At 37.8% G+C, this 21,381-nt stretch overlaps 4 protein-coding genes across 6 annotated transcripts in view; 2 read left to right on the top strand and 2 right to left on the bottom strand.

Moving 5' to 3' along the window:
- Positions 1-21,381, top strand: part of LOC138030102 (proto-oncogene tyrosine-protein kinase receptor Ret-like) — a 428,681-nt gene that overhangs the window by 61,704 nt on the left and 345,596 nt on the right. The gene's annotated exons all lie outside the window — the stretch shown is intronic.
- Positions 1-21,381, bottom strand: part of LOC138030099 (fibroblast growth factor receptor-like) — a 46,188-nt gene that overhangs the window by 15,040 nt on the left and 9,767 nt on the right. The window contains exons 2-4 of the mRNA XM_068877968.1: positions 1,763-1,804; positions 616-722; positions 72-130 (exon numbers count right to left, since the gene is read on the bottom strand). Coding sequence (XP_068734069.1) covers positions 72-130; positions 616-693 — 137 coding nt within the window. The 5' untranslated portion in view covers positions 694-722; positions 1,763-1,804. The remainder of the gene's footprint in view (positions 1-71; positions 131-615; positions 723-1,762; positions 1,805-21,381) is intronic.
- On the bottom strand, positions 5,988-13,753 carry LOC138029498 (uncharacterized). Its single transcript, XM_068877219.1, has 6 exons — positions 13,658-13,753; positions 12,279-12,738; positions 10,655-11,055; positions 8,780-8,978; positions 7,953-8,165; positions 5,988-7,521 (listed from the first exon to the last, which is right to left on the bottom strand). Exons 1-6 carry the CDS (start codon positions 13,751-13,753, stop codon positions 7,394-7,396), a joined length of 1,497 nt encoding a protein of 498 aa, XP_068733320.1. The 3' UTR covers positions 5,988-7,393.
- The window catches only part of LOC138030121 (uncharacterized), a 5,095-nt gene continuing 1,884 nt past the window's right edge, over positions 18,171-21,381 (top strand). The window contains exons 1-3 of one of the 3 annotated variants that reach the window (XM_068878005.1): positions 18,171-19,011; positions 20,545-20,624; positions 21,027-21,132. In XM_068878005.1, the coding sequence (XP_068734106.1) occupies positions 18,990-19,011; positions 20,545-20,624; positions 21,027-21,132 (208 nt within the window). In that variant the 5' untranslated portion in view covers positions 18,171-18,989. Of the gene's footprint in view, positions 19,012-20,041; positions 20,625-21,026; positions 21,133-21,381 lie in introns of those variants that run through there. The other 2 variants (XM_068878004.1, XM_068878003.1) reach the window with 2 other exon arrangements.

The raw sequence follows: 21,381 nt of genomic DNA, 5'->3' as shown, positions 1-21,381 counted from the left end.
CTGAAAACAAAGAGGGAAAAAAAAAGAATAAATCACCGTCGAAATAACTAAAGTAGGTTCCATCTACCAACCTCAATCCTGTCACTTCAGTCCTGACATAATTGTCGTCATTCTGGTATGCTTTATCCATCTAACAAATGTAAAACCAAAACACTTGTTTAATAATAAGACAAATGGAGTGTTGACTCTTGAAAACAGATGACCAGTATGATTGCTTTGCTCAGTTCATTCAACAACCATTGTTGTACTATTCTTCCATCTTAACCTTCTGAAATTGTGGCAATCCTTATAAAGGAATACCTCTTACTTCAGTTTTATTCCTAGTTGTGATCAGAATCGTTAATAACTAATTATACACAAAAATTATAAGATTTCCAAAACAAATAGATGACTAATAAAGTGTTTGTTTAGCAATGGCTTAGTTTATTGAACATTTAGCATTGCAATCTCTTCACTTGGGGGCGCTTTTGAACAAAGAATTCCTAACCCTCGAAAATAAAATTAAAAAACCATACGAACTTCTTATCAAAGAAATTATGTACACTTTGAATAAATAAATAACTGATATTCTATCGCCCGTTATTAGATTACATACGAGAGATTTTAAAAATGCACCTCTGACACAAATGAATCCACCAGTTGTTTTGAAACTTGGTTACTCAAATCTCTGTATTCTGACAAAAAGTCTTCCATTATCGTCAGGTCCGCATAAACTTGGTTTGCTAAAATGGGACGAGGCAAACATTTGATTCCCCCTTGATTCAAAATTCAAATCCTAGACCAACAGTTATGAATCTTTTCTCTGTTTAAAGCACTGTTTGGCACAACAACAACAATCTTTATTTACTACCTCAATACGAGCATACAGGTCTGACCCACAAATAGCTTCTCCGGCAGTAACTATTAGTTCTTAACTATTAATTGAAAAGGTTGATCTCCTGAACATGGAGGTAAGTTAAGTTATCTTAAAGTGTTCAAATAGCTCAAATGAAAGTTCACTGGATCAAAAACTAGCAAAAAACCTGAACTGGCATTACAAATTTGCTAATGTATGAATAATATTGCACCGGCTAACAGTACAAGCCGGCTTTAAGAAAATGTGGTTCCTAATCGAAGGTGAAACCACACTGTATGGACTCCAGTACTTCAAGTTACTTACTGAGGTGTCGATTGATGTCCGATGGATGGCTGAAAGCTCATTGAATCACTTTAATTAAGGTCACAATAGACAGTAGAGGAATTGTATACAAGGGAACCATGTAATAGTCCATCCTATTGTATTCTTACTTCGTTATTAGCTCTTTTTCTGTTACCTGTGCGCGGATATTTGTATGTATGCACGGTGTCTCACCCTGGTCAGGGATTTTCTCTTTCCTTGTGTGGGCCCAATTCCATTAGTAGGGCCAACGCTCACATGGTCTATATGGGTAGAAAACTAGTACTCTACATTACACTCTAATAGTTAAGTCTGTTGAAATATAAGTGCTACACGGCCAACGTTTGCAAAAACGTAACCCTTCCTTGCGAATGAAGATAAGTTTGTGTATGTATGTCCACCACTTAAACAAATATGTCTTGGCAACTTTATAGGTCATGTGGTGTACACAAATCTGGTCGCACAGAGTTTGACGCATAAGCATTCATCCTCAAAGTTTAATTTACCTTGGTAAATGATAAGGTGAAGCACAATATTTGCAATGCCTCTCAAACAAGTTATTTAAAGGCCTGAGTTAAAGTAATTAATGTTAATACAACCACTTACTTGGTTGTCCTGTAGAGGTAGACGTAGCTGTGGTAGTTTCGTCTAGCAATAAAAAAAGAACACCAGGAAGCTCTCAGTGCCGGATAATGACATCAACACTTGTAACGAATTCTTTTCATAGTAAGTAAGCTCTACTGCATGACAATAATTGCGATTCGTGTTGCTTCGTAAGCTTACTACTGCATGACGTTGAGAGTGGTAGTGATAATGTTAAGGGTCTTAAACACGATTTTATACCCTGATACTATGACAGTTACGTTTCAATGGATCATAGGGAAACACTATTCGAGTATAATGACATTATGATGTGATTGGCTTTTCTACAAACAGGATTTTACACAACGCTTACAAATCAAGTGAAACGTTGTATAATTAATAGATAGATTCCACGTTACATTGCGTCTGTTAAGTAATAGACCAAAGATGACATCAAAATCAAAAGTTTTTTTTTTTTTTTTTTTTTAACGATAACGTCAGCTATGTATCGGTCGTCTTGTATATCATAGTTAAGAACCAATCAAAGTACGTACATTATTGATCTCATTATATAAACAGGTATTTTGTCTTTATAACTAAATGTTAACAGTACTACCCGCTTAGGTTACTGAGTCAAATGTTTTTTTTTTGCTGGTAAAAAAGTGCCAAAGAAATGTCGCTTTACACGTTTTGCTCAGTACTAGGTGATTTTTATCAAATATCATAGAGGCCCTATTAGGCGGGTCTTGGTATCCCGTATCTCATTAATTTTTGGCCGAAATTTCCCGTATCCCCTTAAAATCTACGGTTTGTATCCCTATAACGCTAGTTACTACTGATAACGCCATTGTGTCCCTGAGGGGAGAAGGAGGGTTTTTTTCTCGAAGGTATTCGCTGGAGAGGCCGATACATTGATAGACACTGTTCAAATTGATGGAAAATGCAAATAATCGCATTTGTAAATATCATTTTCACTTCTTGAGCCTTCTATATTGGCTAACGAGCTTGATTTATTGTTTTAAACAATGACAATTTTGATGCTCGGTGTCCCGGAATCTCTCCTTTAAATATCTTGTATCTGGTAAATATCCCATATCCCTATAATTTTTTACCTAAATATCCCGTATCCCGATAACCCCTACTCGGCCTAACATTCGAGGGTCAATTCCAGATCAGGATATCCTTTTCTTTCAACGAGAAATTTGATAAGTTGCAGTACAATCGTGGACACGATTGCTGCCAGGAAGTCAATAAAACACGAGCAAGCCAGCGTTATCCCCCCTACCCTCATCCCCTTACATAAATTCCGGAAACATTCGGAAATGCTGGAGTTGGCGTCAACATTGCTTGTGGTGGAGGGAGGGGAGGGAAGGGAGCTCTTAAGAGGCTACTCTACGGATATTTAATATAAAAGTTATTAAGGCACTAGCTCCTTTAAATAAAGCAATTTTGGCGATCATTATTGAAGATTTCCCAGAAAATTGTGGCCACCATCGTAGATCTGGAGATAAGAACTCTTCAAATGTTGGTATATCTAATACTTGTTTCAAAACTCAGGCGAGCTTAATAAAGGGGCTTCGATTTGAACAATACCAAGAATAGTGTTAAAGAAAATTGAAATTAATTACAAACGGTGTAAAACAGTGTATACCAGTTTTTAGAAGACTTATAAGTCAGCTTCTGCAGGTACCGGAGCAGAAAATAAGTGAAACAAAAGAATCAAAGACAGAAAACAAAACAACTCCAAATTAAGACTAATCCCAAGTGACCAAAAACACAATGCTTACCGGTACCTGTAGAAAGACACAAAAATAAGAGTAAGTAGTCGATCACATGCCTTGTTGGACCTCTTTATTATCTTTATAAGCAAAATTTAGCCTGCAAAAGCCAGTTCACTCTTAAATCTTTTGGTTGCTTATCAGCAATCTTGAGGATGGGTGATATCGAAACATACCAAAAAAAGATAGCTCTTCACAAAATGCAGACTTGCGCAGAAAAAATAAAACCTTAAAGGCCCGTTCAAACGGTCATGATAGTTGATGATAGTTGATGATAGTTTCAACTATCACGCACGTTTGAACACGAACTATCATCCACTATCATCAACTATCATCAACTATCATGCAGTTTGGACATGTTCAAATTCGACATGATAGTTCATGATAGTTTTTTCCGTTTGACCGAGCGGATGATAGTGCATGATAGTTTTTCGGTCAGCGGGGGTAACCAAGGCGGGCTCAATGCAATATGGCTACCGCAAGTTTGCCATCGTCCTGTGAGGAACAACAAAACAATAATTTGGACGAATATTCGGACGACAGTGACGCTGAAAGCGAGAAAGTGAGAAAAGCCAAAAAAGCTAAAAAACCAGACAACGAGAAGTGGAGTAGTAGTTTGATATGCAACCTAATAGATGAGTACGAGGCACGGCCATGTTTGTGGAACATTTTTTGCGATGACTACCACAATCGGGATATAACTGGAAAAGCGAAGAAAGAACTGGAGGTAAGTCAAAGTGAATTGCAAACTCTTCACGTATGTCATCCTGCATTACAGCCACTAAAATTGTGGCAATAGCTGCTCTTCTCGGCTGATACACAGCCATTTTCGTCACGAAATTCAAATCCCCGCCATATTTGTTTACAATCGCGCGCGGTAGGAGACTAGGTACCAGTTAGCTACGCCAGCACATTGCGCGATTTCGTCAACTATCATGAACTATCATGGACCGTTTGATCGCAAACATGATAGTCAATGATAGTGAATGATAGTTGAAACTATCATGAACTATCATCAACTATCATGACCGTTTGAACGGGGCTTAACGGGAATTAAAAGGTTAAAACGTTTTTGTTTAAAACATGGAAATTAGTACCTTTAAATAATCTGAAAAGATGAATGCAAAAGAAAGCCTTCAACTTATATTAAGGTGATTCTCTTGTTTTGCGCCACGCTTCATTGGAAGCCATCTTGGAATTCGCCCAGTTCTTTCGCGGAAAAGATCATATGAGGCAGAAATTTCCGCCTTGCACCCTCCGCCACCCCCCTCTTTTAATGGTGTTATTTAATCTTAATAGGTACACGGAAAACCATTGGATAGTAGAAGTTGCAGATTTAAAAATGACGTGAAACTACATTTGGATTGAAAGGGGTAGAGGGGACACTGAGTGTAAGTTATGCTGTAGTGGTCCAATTTGCTTATATTTCTTTGCAAGATCGAGCGATTTGAAATTACATTACTGAAAGATTATAACCTGGACAACCAAGTAGGCTCAGCGTTTCAGTAACAGTCAGTAGTTTTTGTTAGATAACAGCAATTTTTCCACTTGATCAAGCTTCGAACGCTTCTTGCGTAATTCGGTTAAAACGCCTAGAATAAAGGGCATGGAGTGCGAAAACAAAGATGGTGACCTCATCGTTTTATTGCATTTTTTTTTTGTGTCAAGTTTGGTAAAAATGTAGAAAACGCGTCATTTTCAAGGGAATTACTTTAATGGCATTTTTGTTTATGATGAAATTGCTTTGACATTGACATCTTAAATTCCCACGGCCTACTCCCGTCTGACCTTGTAGCTCAGTCGGTATAGCAGTGGTGATTTAACCCGCAGGTTGTGGGTTCTCTGTCCTTGTGTCGGCCCATTTCCATTGGTAGGGCTAAAGTTCACAAGGTCTATATGGGTAGAAAACTAGCACTTGACATTACCCTCTAATAGTTAAGCCTATTCCTAGAGGCAGACCTCATCATATGAGGATCATTGATATCTACAGTGTACTTACCTCAATATGTTAACATTAAAGATAGTTACTTAAAAGACTGATAATCTTACCAAAAGTAAGACACTGTGTGATGGAGACCGGTGTTCCAAGCGAGTTGCTTGCAGAACAAGTGTAACACCCAGTTTCCCTTGCATCCAACTGTTTTGCATTGGAAATCCCTGGTTCAGTGACATCACTGCCCTTGTACCAAGTTATGTTAGGTTCAGGGTTTCCATCAACTGGACATGAAAACCGTTTTGAACTTCCTTCAGGCACAACGCGTTCCAAACTAAAATGTGGTATTACGATTTAGATAAAATCTGTGTATAAGTAAAAAAAGTGCCGAAAATTTATGCCATTCCTCGGAATAATGGCAAATGCAAGGATTAAAATCGTAATTCTGTGGATTTACAAACGAAGGACATGCTCAATTTTTTATTTGGTTAATTACGCTAGATTCGACCAAGGCTGCCTCTTTCTCCCCAAACAAATACAGGGAACCTGAAGTGGAAAAACCTCCGAGACCCATTTCTTCACACCCACTATAACGGACATTTCCCTCTGAAATATCAGGGGTCAGAAATTCTGAACCCATTTCTATACAGGCACTCAATAAAGGACAGTTCCTCTGAATTATCAAGGGTCAGAAATTCTGAACCCATTTCTGTGTAGGCACTATAAAGGACAGTTCCTCTGAATTATCAGGGGTCAGAAATTCTGAACCCATTTCTGTACAGGCACTCAATAAAGGACAGTACCTCTGAATTATCAAGGGTCAGAAATTCTGAACCCATTTCTGTATAGGCACTATAAGGGACAGTTGCTCTGAATTACCAGGGGTCAGAAATTCTGAACCCATTTCTGTATAGGCACTATAAAGGACAGTTCCTCTGAATTATCAGGGGTCAGAAATTCTGAACCCATTTCTGTACAGGCACTATAAGGGACAGTTGCTCTGAATTACCAGTGGTCAGAAATTCTGAACCCATTTCTGTTCAGGCACTATAAGGGACAGTTGCTCTGAATTACCAGGGGTCAGAAATTCTGAACCCATTTCTGTATAGGCACTATAAAGGACAGTTGCTCTGAATTATCAGGGGTCAGAAATTCTGAACCCATTTCTGTATAGGCACTATAAAGGACAGTTCCTCTGAATTATCAGGGGTCAGAAAGTCTGAACCCATTTCTGTACAGGCACTATAAAGGACAGTTGCTCTGAATTATCAGGGGTCAGAAATTTTGAACTTGTATTTCTTTACACCAAATGATGCACGAAGGCCATCTCCTTTTAACTGACAAGGGGCTTCAAATTCTGCACCACATCAGTACAGTGGCAATAATAAAGTTATTATTATTACAAACACAACGTCTTTTTCTCAATAACCATTCTTTCTTTGAAACTTTATTTTAAAAAAGTAGTGTCAACACTTACTTTTATGAGTGCTCAATTTCACTTCAGTACAATACCGTAATTAATAATAATAATACTATTATTGTTAATTCACAAAGATAAAATAAAATACATGCTAGTTATGCAACACTTTCGAGAGGTATACCATGCAATATCCCAGGAGTCACTTGTATTTTCTTGGTATTATTTATGCATGTATAAGCAAGCCATATACCAAGAAAATACAAGTGACAAGTGGGATATTGCACTCAAAAGTGTTGCATAACTATTTTATACCATGCCATAGAAAATACAGTGGCCAGCAAGCCACGATGGGAGGGTTGGGTATGATACCATTAAATTGCACTGATCGATGGCAAGGTTCGGTGTAATACTGATGAATATACAACAGTTTTCCTGCATTCTGATGTGCTGTATTTTCTATGGCATGGTAAAACAAATTACTTCTTGCTTAATAGAAAAGTATAAACTATCACATATTATTTTAACTACTCAAGTGGAAAATGGTTTTTTTCCCTAATATTTTCAAGGAGGTGCCACCTCATGTCTTCTGTAGTATGCTTATTTATTGACACAGAAGGTCTCTTCAGCCGCACAGCAGCAAGCATTCCATTTCCTGAAAGTAAAAGAACATAGCATTGCACTAAAATGTAACAATGGATGAGGGTCAGAGTGTGCAAAGGATCTTCCACCAGAGAGTGGTGATGTCTTAAAAAGAGTTTGTATGAAACTTTTCCAGGGTGCAGTTATACTAGTTATGTTTCATATTTCATTTGTAAGGTGAATTAAAAAATGACTACATGTACGATTAATGGTACATGTAAATGTTTCTAAAACGAAAATTATTAAGTCAATAATTAATATCAATCACCAATAAACAAAAAGATAAATGCATGTCATGTGTTCTGCCCCCTCCCCCAAGAAAGAAAGAAAAAAAGAAAGAAAGAAAGGAAGAAAGAAAAAGGTAACATGGGAAAACAACCAGAGATTATGTATACATGTAAACCATGTTGTCATGGAAAATGAAAGTGTGAGAATTTAACTTACCATTTGCACTGCCAATATCAAGGACGAGGTCACCCTCTTTTGAAAATGTCTCAATCAGAGACTCGTAGAGTTCTCTTGGCTGACATGAACCATCTCTGATGACCTCAATAACATTGGTGGCAGCTCTTGACACGTGCCTTTCAGTCAACTTGTTGTAGGAAACTGCCCAGTGACACACAAGAAAGCACTGCACCACCTCTGTCATCAGCAAGTCTACGTGGACAAACATAATTGAACTCGCAAGTTGAAAAACCAAACTACTGTACATTAAATAATGAATTTGATTAGCAAAAAATAGGATGCATGTGGGCATATTCTTGGGATTTATTTCAATCTTACAAATTACACTTAATGACTAATACTATGTTGTGATGAGATCATCATTAACATTATTATTCCCTGAAGGTGAGGTGAATATCTTTGAATAAAATGGGTGATTAATTGACAGATTTGCATTCCTTCAGTTGAAAAGGAACGTTAAGAGGTAGGGTGGAGATAATGGGAGGAAACGGGGGTGATTGCAGTGGACAGAGAACAGTGGAAGACCTCTGTAAAGGCCCTATGTGCCACGAGGCACAAAGAGGATACGTAACAACAGGTAACAGCATTTCTTCAAACAATATTATTAATTTCTCTGTCTGTCACCTCGATAAAACAGCTTGCAGCCACATTGAAAAAAGCACTCAGGGTGATTATAAATTTATGCGGTAATCACCTCAAGTGATAAGTCACCAATCAGCACAGAGAATTTTAAATAATCAGCTATTTAATTATACTTATTATTAACACTTATGAATAATCATTGAGATCACATACATACACTGTACCTTCTCTAGCTAAGGGTGGAATTTTATTGACAATGAAGCCACACTGAGTTTTGGCAGCTCCTTGCAATGAAACAGCCTCTTGGACTTCACAGTATATTCCAACAGGGCAAATAAATACAATATTGAAGATAGTCATCAGGCGTTTAAAATTTATCCTCACAACCAATTCAACCACATCTTTGATTTCTGAAACCACATCCTGTTAAAAAGAAATGGAAATTTTATGATACCTTATTTGTGCTCCTAACAACTGTCAATGTTAATTCAGCAACCATTATAATATACAAATTACATACCATTATATACAGGTATACAGCAACCATATGTACAAGTTCATAGAAACTCAAAAGCTGCTGACAGCAGATTTAACATTTCAAACTAAACAAAAAGCTCTCCTAGAACTTCATTTCATTGGTGCTGAGACTTCACTAGTATAACTAAGCAATTAGTATGCAGTCTACAAGTCAAACACCAGTTGGAGAATTAATTCCTATAGGTATATAACCTCAGCTACCTGTACTGACCTGATCTGTGTATCCAACATGGACAATCGACAGGAAAGTACCACTTTCAAGGAATGCAGAATTTTGGTCCACATCCTCATGCTGTTTGATGAAGACAACACGTCCCTTGGTCACACCATCAGGCCCCACAATTTCCACCCGCGTAGATTTTTCGTTATTACGTTATTACGGGTCCTTCTCTACTCGCCGACAGTTTTCGTTGTTACATTATAACGGGCGACTGACATTTTTCGCTATTACATTATTACATTATTACGGGCAACTTTTCCACCCGCGTAGATTTTTCGTTATTACATTATTACGGGCAACCTCTTTGCTCGTCGATATTTTTTCGTTATTACATTATTACGGGCAACTTTTCCACCCGCGTAGATTTTTCGTTATCACGTTATTACGGGTCCTTCTCTACTCGCCGATAGTTTTCGTTGTTACATTATAACGGGCAACTGACATTTTTCGCTATTACATTATTACGGGCAACTTTTCCACCCGCGTAGATTTTTCGTTATTACGTTATTACGGGTCCTTCTGTACTCGCCGACAGTTTTCGTTGTTACATTATAACGGGCAACTGACATTTTTCGCTATTACATTATTACGGGGCCTTCTCTACTCGCCGACAGTTTTCGTTGTTACATTACGGGCAACTGACATTTTTCGCTATTACATTATTACGGGGCCTTCTCTACTCGCCGACAGTTTTCGTTGTTACATTACGGGCAACTGACATTTTTCGTTACTACATTATTTTGGGCAACTTTCCCACCCGCGTAGATTTTTCGTTATTACGTTATTACGGGTCCTTCTCTACTCGCCGACAGTTTTCGTCTTTACATTATTACGCTCACTTATTACATACTACGGGCATTTTTTCCACTCGCGTAGATTTTTCGTTATTACAGGTCTTTCTATACTTGCCGACAGTTTCGTTATTCGATCCACCTGCATAAATTTTTCGTTATTACGGGTCCTTCTTCTTTGCTCGTGGAAATTTTTCGTTATTACAATATTACGGAAACTTTCTCTAGCTGGGAGCATATTTCACGCTGGGTATAATATTTAAGACTTAGTCCAAACTAGGCGTCTTTATTATAGGCAGGGGAATAAAGCCAAACAGTGAATTAAGTTATCAAACAAAAAAAAAAAAAAAGAGAAAAAAAACTATTACGCTATTACGAAGTAATAAGGGAAAAAAAAGGAAACGCACAACCCAGAACGCGCATCATATGAATAAGAACCCAGATGATGACATGTGCATGCCTCAATGAACTCAATTTCTTTTTAGGGGAAGGTGACAAACATTATCGGAATGCTTATAAAATACATTCAGGGAAAAGCATTATGGACAAACCTCTTCCCTATAAGTAACTTCATGCTGAAACATGGATGAATGCTGATGCATGCCACCTAGATAAACTGCTTGTTCATCAGAAAGTCCCACATAAATTCTAGACATTCTCCCTGCAAAGTGTGGATTCTCTGGGTACTTTTCATGAAGCCTTTTTGTAGCCAAGGAGAGATGGGTTCCACCAAGGACTTCATACATGTAGCTGTGCTTGTTCTTTTCTTCTTCCTTCCACTCAATCTTACTTGATAACCCTTTCGCTACCACAAACAGGGCTCCATAGCTCCCTGCTGGGTTTCTCTCCATTTCTGCCTCCAAACTGTTCAAAAAACTTTCATTAACTCTCCTGAACTGCCTTACTTTTGATGGAAGTTCAAGTTTATCAATGTTGATGAAATGAGATGAGGCTGTAAATGAAAACAAAACCAGTACTGTATTAAACTAAAAAATCAAGCACCTCAGAGGTGAAAAAGAAATCAATTGAACATTTCACTTCCTGAGCATTGAGGCAAAGTATGTATTAATGTAACCCAGTTTACTGAAAGAACAAAGACTTAATCCCAGAGAAGACACAAATTGAGTGACCAGTTCAGCTTCACAGTTCTCCAACAGAATCACAAGGTAATTACATATTGTACATGTATCGACATTGTAATAGTTAATGGAACATCTACGAACTTAATCATAGCAAAGTTATATTCCAATCATTCCATTAACTCCAAACCAATCAATGCACTCGTTAAGTTAACATCATATTGCGATTTAGAATACAAATACATAAATTTTGTTTGGAAAATTCATTTTCTGAACATGATCTTGAAATGTTAATCATTTAATGGGACCCAGTTTTTTAAGTGAGTGATTAAGCCATTGACTCCTGGGGTTTCCCCATGGACAAGTAAAATCGTGTAGCGTTCGATAGAGTAAAATACTAAGTCTGGCCGGTTTAGGCATCAAAGAGTTCAGAAAATCAAGCTTTCTTAAAACTGTTAATTTAAAAGCATAATTCTATCTGTACTCAGCTTCTTGTATAACTTAATTGCAATTTACTGTACTGGCCTCAGATGTTGAAAAGAGGGATAATGCTATCCAGCGGATAAATCACTATCCAGCGAATAAACACTAGCAAACCGATTGAGTAACTTAGTGGATAGTGATTTATCCAGCGGATAGCGCTTCCCACTTTTCAAAAAAATGAGGCCAGGTCTATTCATAGTTCCTTTTAGCATTTATGAGCCTGTTTCATTCTCTTTTTTGTGACTTAATGAAAGATGTAAGGGCAGCATCAAACTGACACCTTTAATTTTTTTATTTCATTTTTTTATGTTCAAAAATACTGTACATTCGATCACAGTTTCTATAACAAATTGTATAATTTTGGATAATGGGCCTTTACGTGTGATGACGTCTGACTAGCTCATTTCACCACCAAGCCTTGTTTGCACAAAATTATTTACATCACTTGGATTATATCCAATACTGTTCGCACATGGGTTTTCTTTACAAGTCTGCTCCTTCGGGATTTATCTCATGCTAAAATTTACAAGTTTGATTTTCGAATTTGCGGCTTGGTGGTGCAATTACATGTAGCTAGTCAGCTGTCATCATGCATAAGGGCCATTTCTCTTACCACTAACAAGACAATCATCACATGACTGCATTAAGCTGCTACATGTATCTTTCTTGCTTTTTTTGGCCAGTACCTGATCCTCTGGAGTAAATGACAGTCGTTTCTTGTGGCGTTGAGGTTGATTTGTAGCAACAGGAGTTTCAGTATCATGACTCAGGAAAGTTTGACTGTCAATATTTGGTGGTGTGTCAACTGTGGAGGCATTGCGGTGTTCTTTGCTGTTCTCTGCACTGTTGACAGCCAAAACAGATTTCTCTGGGTGGAACAACTGACTGCTCTGAGGGCTTGAAGATTCCATATGTACATTAAGAGCTTTTGAAAGCTCCTCTGCCAAGTGGTCAGCATCTTTACTGGCACACTCATTGAATGGTGGACTTGAATGAAAACGATCATAATATCTTGAGTGAAGTATTGTCACCTTTCTTTTCTTATGACTTGAACCATCTTGTCTAAATGTCAGCTATTAAAATAACACATCATGTACTGATAAGATTAAATCCAACAACTAAAACAATTAAGGTAGTAGCAAATTGTGCCCTGGCCACACCTGAAACAATGATATACCCCATTGGCACCCTTTGTCTTTTTTCAATTATTATTTTCATCTACTGTAGGTCATGATGATCAGGACACAAGCAAACTCCAGTTAATAACTGAAGACCGTCCACTGCTCGCAGGGTACATTTGGTTGAAATTAGGCAATGGGAAATTGTTGTTTAACGTCCCGTCGTTTTTAAGTATTTTATTTTGGTCAGTTCTGTAATGTTCAGTTTGCTATTCCTTAAAGATTTAGAAACTTACTGAACTTCGTGTGCAACCAATTTTCTTGTTTCTTCAGGACTTTCACCCGTTAATATATGAATTATAGGCCGATATGTTAGCTCAGCTGGTTGACATAATAACATGGGCTCTCTTAGCAAGCAGCATAAAAGAAACAAAATAGCGGAATCGACGGTGAATTTCCAGCGATCTGAGAAATGCAAATTTCAAAAAAATTCCGGTGGAGCATGCCCCCCGAGCCCCCTAGAATTGTTTCGCGCCTCCGGCACAGAGAAAAACACAAGGACACTTTCGCCTTTGGCGTAATCTCCAGCAAGCATCTCACGCTTTGGAAACTTTAAGACTTGAGGAATACCGACTTGAGAGCTCTGTACTGCGGAACTGAATTGGCGCACTTGTGTTAGAACTGGCAAGCCAGACCCGTCAATTTTCCACGAAAATGCAACAATTTGAAGGAACACTTTCATGATAATCCCTCGCATTCTTCTAGATCTGGAGAGGTATATATCATCCTAAAAGTGTGTTAATTTGACGGCGTTGTATGGTTTGGCCGGTCAGTTCTGTCAAATAAGCGTCCTAAAACGAAATACTACACGTACCTGGATCATCCCTTTTCCTGACTGAGTAGTACAACATACTTCCTGCAAAATCCCATAGCTTTCTCCACTCTTGCTACTTAAGGGAACACCGTTCATTAAAACTTTTACTTGGCCTCTCTCAGTTGTAAAACAGTCCACAATTTCTCTTTGATAGGTCTCATTTTGAAATTCCAACAGCTTTACTCGACGCGGAGAGCACGTGTATATTGGGTTTTGCTAAAAGCAGGCCCGCGGCCCGGCTCATTTTCCACAGTTTTTCTGTCCAGCGGTAAATCCACGCGCATGCACAGATCTGCATCGGGTTTGGGGGTGCAAAAAGGACGACGGTGAGTTTGAATTCGTTTACCATTTTAATCATTTGAATCCGTGTTTCTGTTTGTTGTTGTAAACAGACGAAAACAACAGAGAATGACAACATTTTTCACTTAGCAACATGCAACGAAAGAAAGGATCGAAAAGGATTGAAATGATTATTAAAATGGTAAACGAATTCAAACTCACCGTCTTTCATTTGCGCGCCCAAACCCGATGCAAATATTGAGCATGCGCGTGGATTTACCGCTGGACAACAAAACTGTGTGGGCCTCCGGGCCACCGGGCTGCGGCGGCAAAAGCCCGTGTATATTGTGTAGTGTGACTGGTCTATCTTTATACGCTCATTTGCATTGGGCCGGAAATCAATAAAAGTTGTGACATTTGACACTGTTGACAGTCCAAAGCCGACAGACAAAAACAATCATTGACGTAGTTTAATGAAAATTTCTAAATATTTGTCACGAAATAAAACGCAAAAAATAAAATATAAAACGATCTGTGTTCTGTTTTAACAAAAAAGTCTCAAATTAATACTTCTCGAGACATTCCGATAAACAAAGGTTTTCTCCAATCCTTTTTTCTTTGGGTTTTTTTCTGATACAATAAAGCGGAAACGTCTTAATTTTGAAAGTTTGCCGCATTTTGACGACAAACAAAAGGTGACGTCAGTCGCATCAGCAGTCAACTTGACAGTGCATGGGAAAGACGTCTCGTTACAACACTTGATCTCGGAAATCTTTTTTTTTTTGTCCAAAATTGAAAATGGAAACATCGAGTAGTCACGATTCATCAATTGATTCAGTTAAGGTATTTGAAGATAGTTTTGACTCTACACCCAGCCACTTCTCACACAGCACGCCCATCAAGGGGACAATTAACGGTAAACCAGAAATCTTCGCTGTGGCCGATATATTTGAAGTATTCGATGAGAGTGCCACCACTGGTAAGTAGACGGCTCTTTAAAAACTATTTCCAAGAGCAAGTCGATGTTATTATTTTGGCCTGTTCTGAATTGTCTCTTTACATTCCCAGACACTCCAATCAGTTCAAGGGATGTGTCTGTTGAAGTGTTTGAGGAAACTATGTCTTCCGATCATGAAGGTCCGTATTTACAATTATGTAAGCTTATAATATCAATAACCATATAATATAAGTGGTCGTTGATTCACCGTTGTTTTCCCTTTGTGCATCAGGTCATGATCTTAGTCTGTATATAATTGCCCTAGATTCCCTCATACATTTTGTAATTACGCGGCATGCTAAAGTAGTCGGTCTGCTGCAGTATTAGCAGCTGTTGGTTCTCTGATCCCCAAGGGCCTGTTTTCTTTTCCATCCAATATGATAGACGACCCTTTATTCACCTTTTGGCCGGTACTTGATCTTGCTAGGTCTGGTCTAGGTTGTCTGAAAAGGAATATTTTATAATTGGCTGCTCTTCACTTGTTTCTATTGCAGACAATCGGGAAATTAAGGAACTACTTGATGACAGTCAAAAATCGTCTCAAATCTCAGGCAGAGAGAAAAGTGAGTGAAATACATTATTGTCGAAGTGACCTTTAAAAGGTTATTTACTTGTAGGAGGTTGCAAAGTTAGTTTGACATAAATATTTATTTCATTACGTGTACCAGCTGCTTCAATTTCCGAATGTCGGTCGTTTCGCCCGCTAGTCGTTTCGCCTACACTGAAGTCGATTTGCCTTCCCACTTAAAGTCGATTCGCCTACATAAGTAAAGTCGATTCGCCTACACACTGACAAATAAATAAATAAATAAATAACCGATACAAGTGTTTGCCCGCGAGGCAAATCAATAACCAAAAATTCCTCTAAAAACATAAATCCTAATAGAATACAATACAATAAAATTCTGTATAAATTTACAATGTATTACGTTGCTCCTGATGGCCATGTAGATGCTCTATTGAAATGAAAAAAAATCTCACCTCCTTCGGTAAGTGCCGCGCAAGCGTTTGTAATTAGCGCTTGCTGTGTTTATCCGAATAAATGTAACCAGTAATCGCAGTGTGTTTGGCTAAGTGAAGTGTAGTCACTTAAGATTTTGATAGCTGTGCAACTGCTTACTGTCAGTGGCTTTCGTCCAAGACCCTATCACTGTCCACTTGGGAGTTGAACATGAAAGTTTTGTGTTACACGTGAGCTTTTATTAATAAGTTCGCAAAACAATATGTTGGCGAATCGACTTTACTAGTGTAGGCGAATCCACTTTAAGTGTGTAGGGGAATCGACTTCAGTGTAGGCGAAACGACCGGTTTCCCAATTTCCACAAACGAAAGTCTTGTGATTTGAAACTGTGTGAAATTACTGTTTTGTTACACAGTGAAAGACAACAGTAGAAACTACTTTCCTCGGACACTATCAGGGAAGAGAGTTTTCTTATATTTGAATAATGCTAAGATCAGTACCCACAAAATAGAAGACTTTGTCAAGTACCATGGAGGTGTTGTTGTCATTTTCCTAGAGAATGTTGACATGATAATAATGGATAGAACATTACAAAGAACTGCACCACCCATGAAAAGAAACTATTTAACATGATCACAGCAATTTCTTAGAAAGTCAATCAAGCAGAGTGGTTCATCTTCTATTCAGTTGCTTGCATCAAAATGGAACATTCCAGTTATCGATCACTCTAGAATTCTTCATGTTTGTAAAAGAGCATTCTTCCGAGAAAAAGAAATACTTTTGGAGCACAAAAGGAAACTCATGGCACCATCTGTAAAAGTGGAAGATCAGAGTAGAAATTTTAAACCAGAGTTTATTGAATTTGATAGGTTTCCATTCATGGACATCACTGTGCCTTCTACTCAATCTCCTTTTCAAAGTTGGCACCAACTCTATGCAAAGAAAAATCATGTAAATGAAAAAGTGGGTCAAACGTACCTCTGTGGGTTATGTGATGAAACATATGAAGTGCTTAAAACACACTTGGATACAAATAAGCACAAAGTTGCAGCAATGGATGATTCAAAGTATTCTAGAGTAGATGCTCTAATCAAACGTGGGCTAAGCTGGAAAGATTTTGTGGACAATATTTGTAAGAAATGTGCCAAAGTTAATTATTGGCATGATAACATGAACTGGACTTACAGGCCTATTTCCACCCTGACTGCATTGTGCATCCCTTGTGAGTATCACAAAATTCAAAAAAATCTTCAAAAGCCTTTCAGAATCATTTTTGTCCATAAAAGAAATCCGTCAATAAATCTTTTAGATCTTGATTTTGAATGCGTTCTCTAGTTATCAATTTTTTGCTTGTATTTCTGTTTCTGTAAAATATTTCGGATCGCTGCAGCAGACAAGTTTTTCTTGCTGCCCTGACAAAGCTACTCCTTTAAGGTAATTCCCCTGAAATTCTTCTACTATCAAACTTTTTTGGAAACTTTGCATAATTAACATTCATGATATGAACATTAAAAAAATGCAATAAAAAATGGGGTCACCGTGCTTGTTTACGCGTCAGCAGGCTCTTAAAATGGGGTATTTTTACTGGTTTCGCGTTAAAAATTCTAATCACCTTCATACAGAATTAAGTCTTTGTTACTTGAAAGATACAAAATTTTATTTTGAAAATAAAGCTTCTTTTATTCACATAAGCAGTATTGCTTCATCTATGCCGTTTTTGATTGCTTGGTTGTGGGAATAGTGCACTCTTTTGGACAGTTCCGTGGTTAGCTTTAAGTCCTCGCCTTGGACAAAATACACCCAGTACGGAACTGTTTGCCAAAAAAATTCATGTTCTACTATGACATTTTCCTAAGGCATTTCAATCTTGTAATTATTTTTGTCAAAGTTTGCCATTTATTTAGGGCAAATTCACTTAGCCACAATTGTGATCACTGAATCTTGAGACAATAATTTATAATAAAAAGAATGCTATGTTGTTTTTTTTCGCAATCAAGTGTGTGATCTCTTTTGATCTGAAGTTTTTAATTAATGTTTTCTTTTCAGTACGAGATGATGAATGTATATTGCAGTTGCTGGGTGTGGCTTGTTGTGATAGAAAGTGTATGAGAAAATTGTCAATAGAGGACGTACATTCCTCAGAACTGCAGTTCCATAATATGGATCACGCTGAGAAACGCAACTATATCCTTGGGTTCCTGTCTGAAAATAGTAACATGGGAGATTTGCGGGGAGTATCTAACAGAGTTCAAAGTCAAAGGGAGAATAATATGTAGAGAGGCCTGGTTATTAATTCATAGCATAAACAAGGAATGGTTCAGGCGGCACTTCAATAGATTCAAGGAGGGTGTAGTTGCTGTGGAACATGGAAATAAAGGTCAAAAGAAACCATCCCAGAAGAGCAAAGACTGCATAGCATGGTTGCAGTTCTTTGTTTCCTGCGTTGGCCAGTACCAGGCTGATAACAAGACAATCCATCTACCGTCATGTTTTACAAGGCTTAGTATTTACAACCGTATGTGGGAGGAAAACAACTCTTTTGGTTTGCCATCCATTGGTATTTCCCAGTTTTATTCCATCTTTAGGGATCACTTTTCACATGTTCTTATACCAAAAGTAAGCTGACTGATTGGCTCTTAGTAGAAAGTACATTGCAGCAAATGAAGTTGTTTTAAGGATTAGATTTGGTCACCTGCTTGGCGTTAAAAATATTTTTTGGCAGCCTGGAAGCATTAAACAGGCTGTAATTTGGACGTTAACATTTCAAGGCAGTGTTTACACATACATTTTACATGTATTTCAAGGAACAGTGTCTAGTCCTTGAAATTTCTGACGTGTGGCTTTTGTTAACACATATACAATGAAAATCAACCAAAACTTTCAAGTCATTGCAACTTGCATTTTATGCTATGACACTGTCACAGTGAATGTAAGTTCTTTGGCATTATTGTAAAATCTTACCATGTGTTTCCTTATTTTTTTGTCATCAATACAGGAAAACAGATTTACGAAATGTACAGACTGCACCCGGTACAAAGAGGCAAAAGAGAAAACTTATGACAAGAAAGCCAGACAAGAAATTGACAAACTGTTGAATGAACACATGGAATTGGTTTGGTAAGTGACAAGACTGTAAAGCAAGTAACAAATATAAAATCTGCTGCATCTATTGCTTAAACTAGCAGTAATCTTAGATTAGGCTTTGAAGGCACAAAAAATTCAGTGGGTTCTACAATTTTTTGGTTTTTGTATATGTTCGCCAAAATTCAACTTCGGAATTTGACATCCAAATTTCAAATTTGAGATTTTATTTTCGTATTCGACATCGTAGTTTTATATGGTACATTGATTTTTTTAATTTGGCATTGAAGTAAATAAGACAATTGTCCCATGGGAACCAAAGAAGCTGATTGGTAGGTTATGTCACTTATCAATTTACTGAGTTTTTTCGATGTCAATCAAACGGGGCGTAGAAGTAAGGTTCTAAACGTCCTGTACCAGAGGGTTTTCTCACCGCCTCGCAACTCGCTATTCCGTCAATCTAAGAAAGAAAAAACCTCTGGCATCCAGAGTTAATTGCAAAGTATTTTCTCAGAAAACAAGAATATCATTCTTAAAGTTTATCCTATGTAAAATGTAGGTTCTGGAGGTAATTTTGAGAGAGGAAAACATGTTTCAGAGCTGAGGTTTGACTTGACAAGAATATCCTTCATAATTGCCATAAAAACCATCCAGATGTTTTCGCTAGGCTCTTAAGAAGCCCTCTTTGTAATTTTTTTCATGATTTTGACTAAAATTCCTTGTTTTTCACCCTCTTGCTTGAAGGTGATCTTCGGCAAATCAGAGAATGATGTCATTTCAACTGATTCTGATAAAAACTGGCCAGTGATTGGCTAATTGCCATTATGATATCTTGTTACTAGCAAAGTTTCGTGTCGATCGGGAATGCCTCAGATTTTTCTTGAATTTTTCCAAATGATTTATTGGCATGCTCTCAAGCTTTCATTCTGTGAAAAAAAGGAGTTAAGGGCCTACTTGTTTGTGTTCATTTAACCTTTTGTAGGAGAGAGAGGAGCAGTGCTGGAAATAATTTTTCTTTATTCACAGGACATATGTCCTTTCAAATCTTCATTTTGGTCGGACATTTGACAAATTGGACCGTACATAATTTATTTACTGACAACACCTTGAAGAAGATAACTCAAGATGTGCTGGTGAGATGTTCGGTCATCGTGTCCGATCATAATGTGAATTTGGCCGGACATTTTCAAAATTTGGTCGGACAATGTCCGATGACCGACTGTTATTTCCAGCACTGGAGGAGGGTGTATTACCTGCATCGGTACAAAGCCCGTCGGTACACTTCAAAATATTTGACCATCATAGATGATGCCATGGATCAAAAGACAGCATGCATCCCACGTGTACGCAGGAAGACAAAGGCGACATGTAACCTGGCAACAGTGGGCACTCATCTTGTGGGTGCAATTTTTCACAGTGGCCAATCACCCCACGGGAAAGATGTGTTTGGGTCATTTGACTACTATCAGTGGTCACATGACCTAAATTTAACTGCATCTGTTTTACTAACCATGTTGGCAAAATGGTGTGAAAAGTACCAACATCCACCAGTGTTGTATCTTCAGTTAGACAACTGTGTTAAAGAGAACAAGAACCAGTTCATTCTTTGGCTTCTTGCTTATCTGGTGGAGGTGGGCATTTTTGAGAAGGTAAATACCTTTGTGTACCTGGCCCCAGTTGTTCGTACGATGGATAGCGCTATCCAGCAGATAAATCACTATCCAGTGGATAAGTAAATAGCGAAATCAATTGCGCTATCCGTTGGATAGTGATTTATCCAGTGAATAGCCTTATCCACCTTTTGAACAACTGGGGCCTGGAATGTCCATGTGTATCGTGCAATTACTGTATGTGGTCCCTTCCTTCAAGTCCTTTAGGAATTGCATTGTACAAGTGAAAGTACTGTGTATTATTTAGTAGCAATAACTGAATTATGTCTTTAGAGGTCCTGTGCAAATTATACATGTTAACTCAGTATCACATTTATTTGCTGTCTTGCTTCAACTTTATACTTCATTTACATATAAAACACTGTACATGTATGCTTTCAGATACGTTTGAACTTTCTTCCTGTTGGTCATACCCATGAGGACATTGATGCCTTCTTTGGTGTTTTTTCAAAGTACTTGGCACAGACAGATGTTTACACTATAGAAGGTACATGTAAGAGAGAGATGTTTTAACTGGAAGTTTATTTCAGTGTACAAAAATGTTGCATGAGCTTGCATGGAGAGAAAATGACCGAGGAGGGCCTCATAACAATGTACCACAATTTCAAGTTTAAGTGAAAACTATTGTGATTTGACGTTTGTTGTTGTTCTTAGTAACACTGAATGCCTAAAAAGGAATTTCAAATTTGATTTAATTTCAAGCACACTTAGGCTTGGTTGAATACAGCCGTTCAGT

The sequence above is a fragment of the Montipora capricornis genome, chromosome 13, assembly GCF_036669925.1.
Source record: "Montipora capricornis isolate CH-2021 chromosome 13, ASM3666992v2, whole genome shotgun sequence".
Lineage (NCBI taxonomy): Eukaryota > Metazoa > Cnidaria > Anthozoa > Scleractinia > Acroporidae > Montipora > Montipora capricornis.
This window is presented reverse-complemented; position numbering and strand designations above follow the sequence as displayed.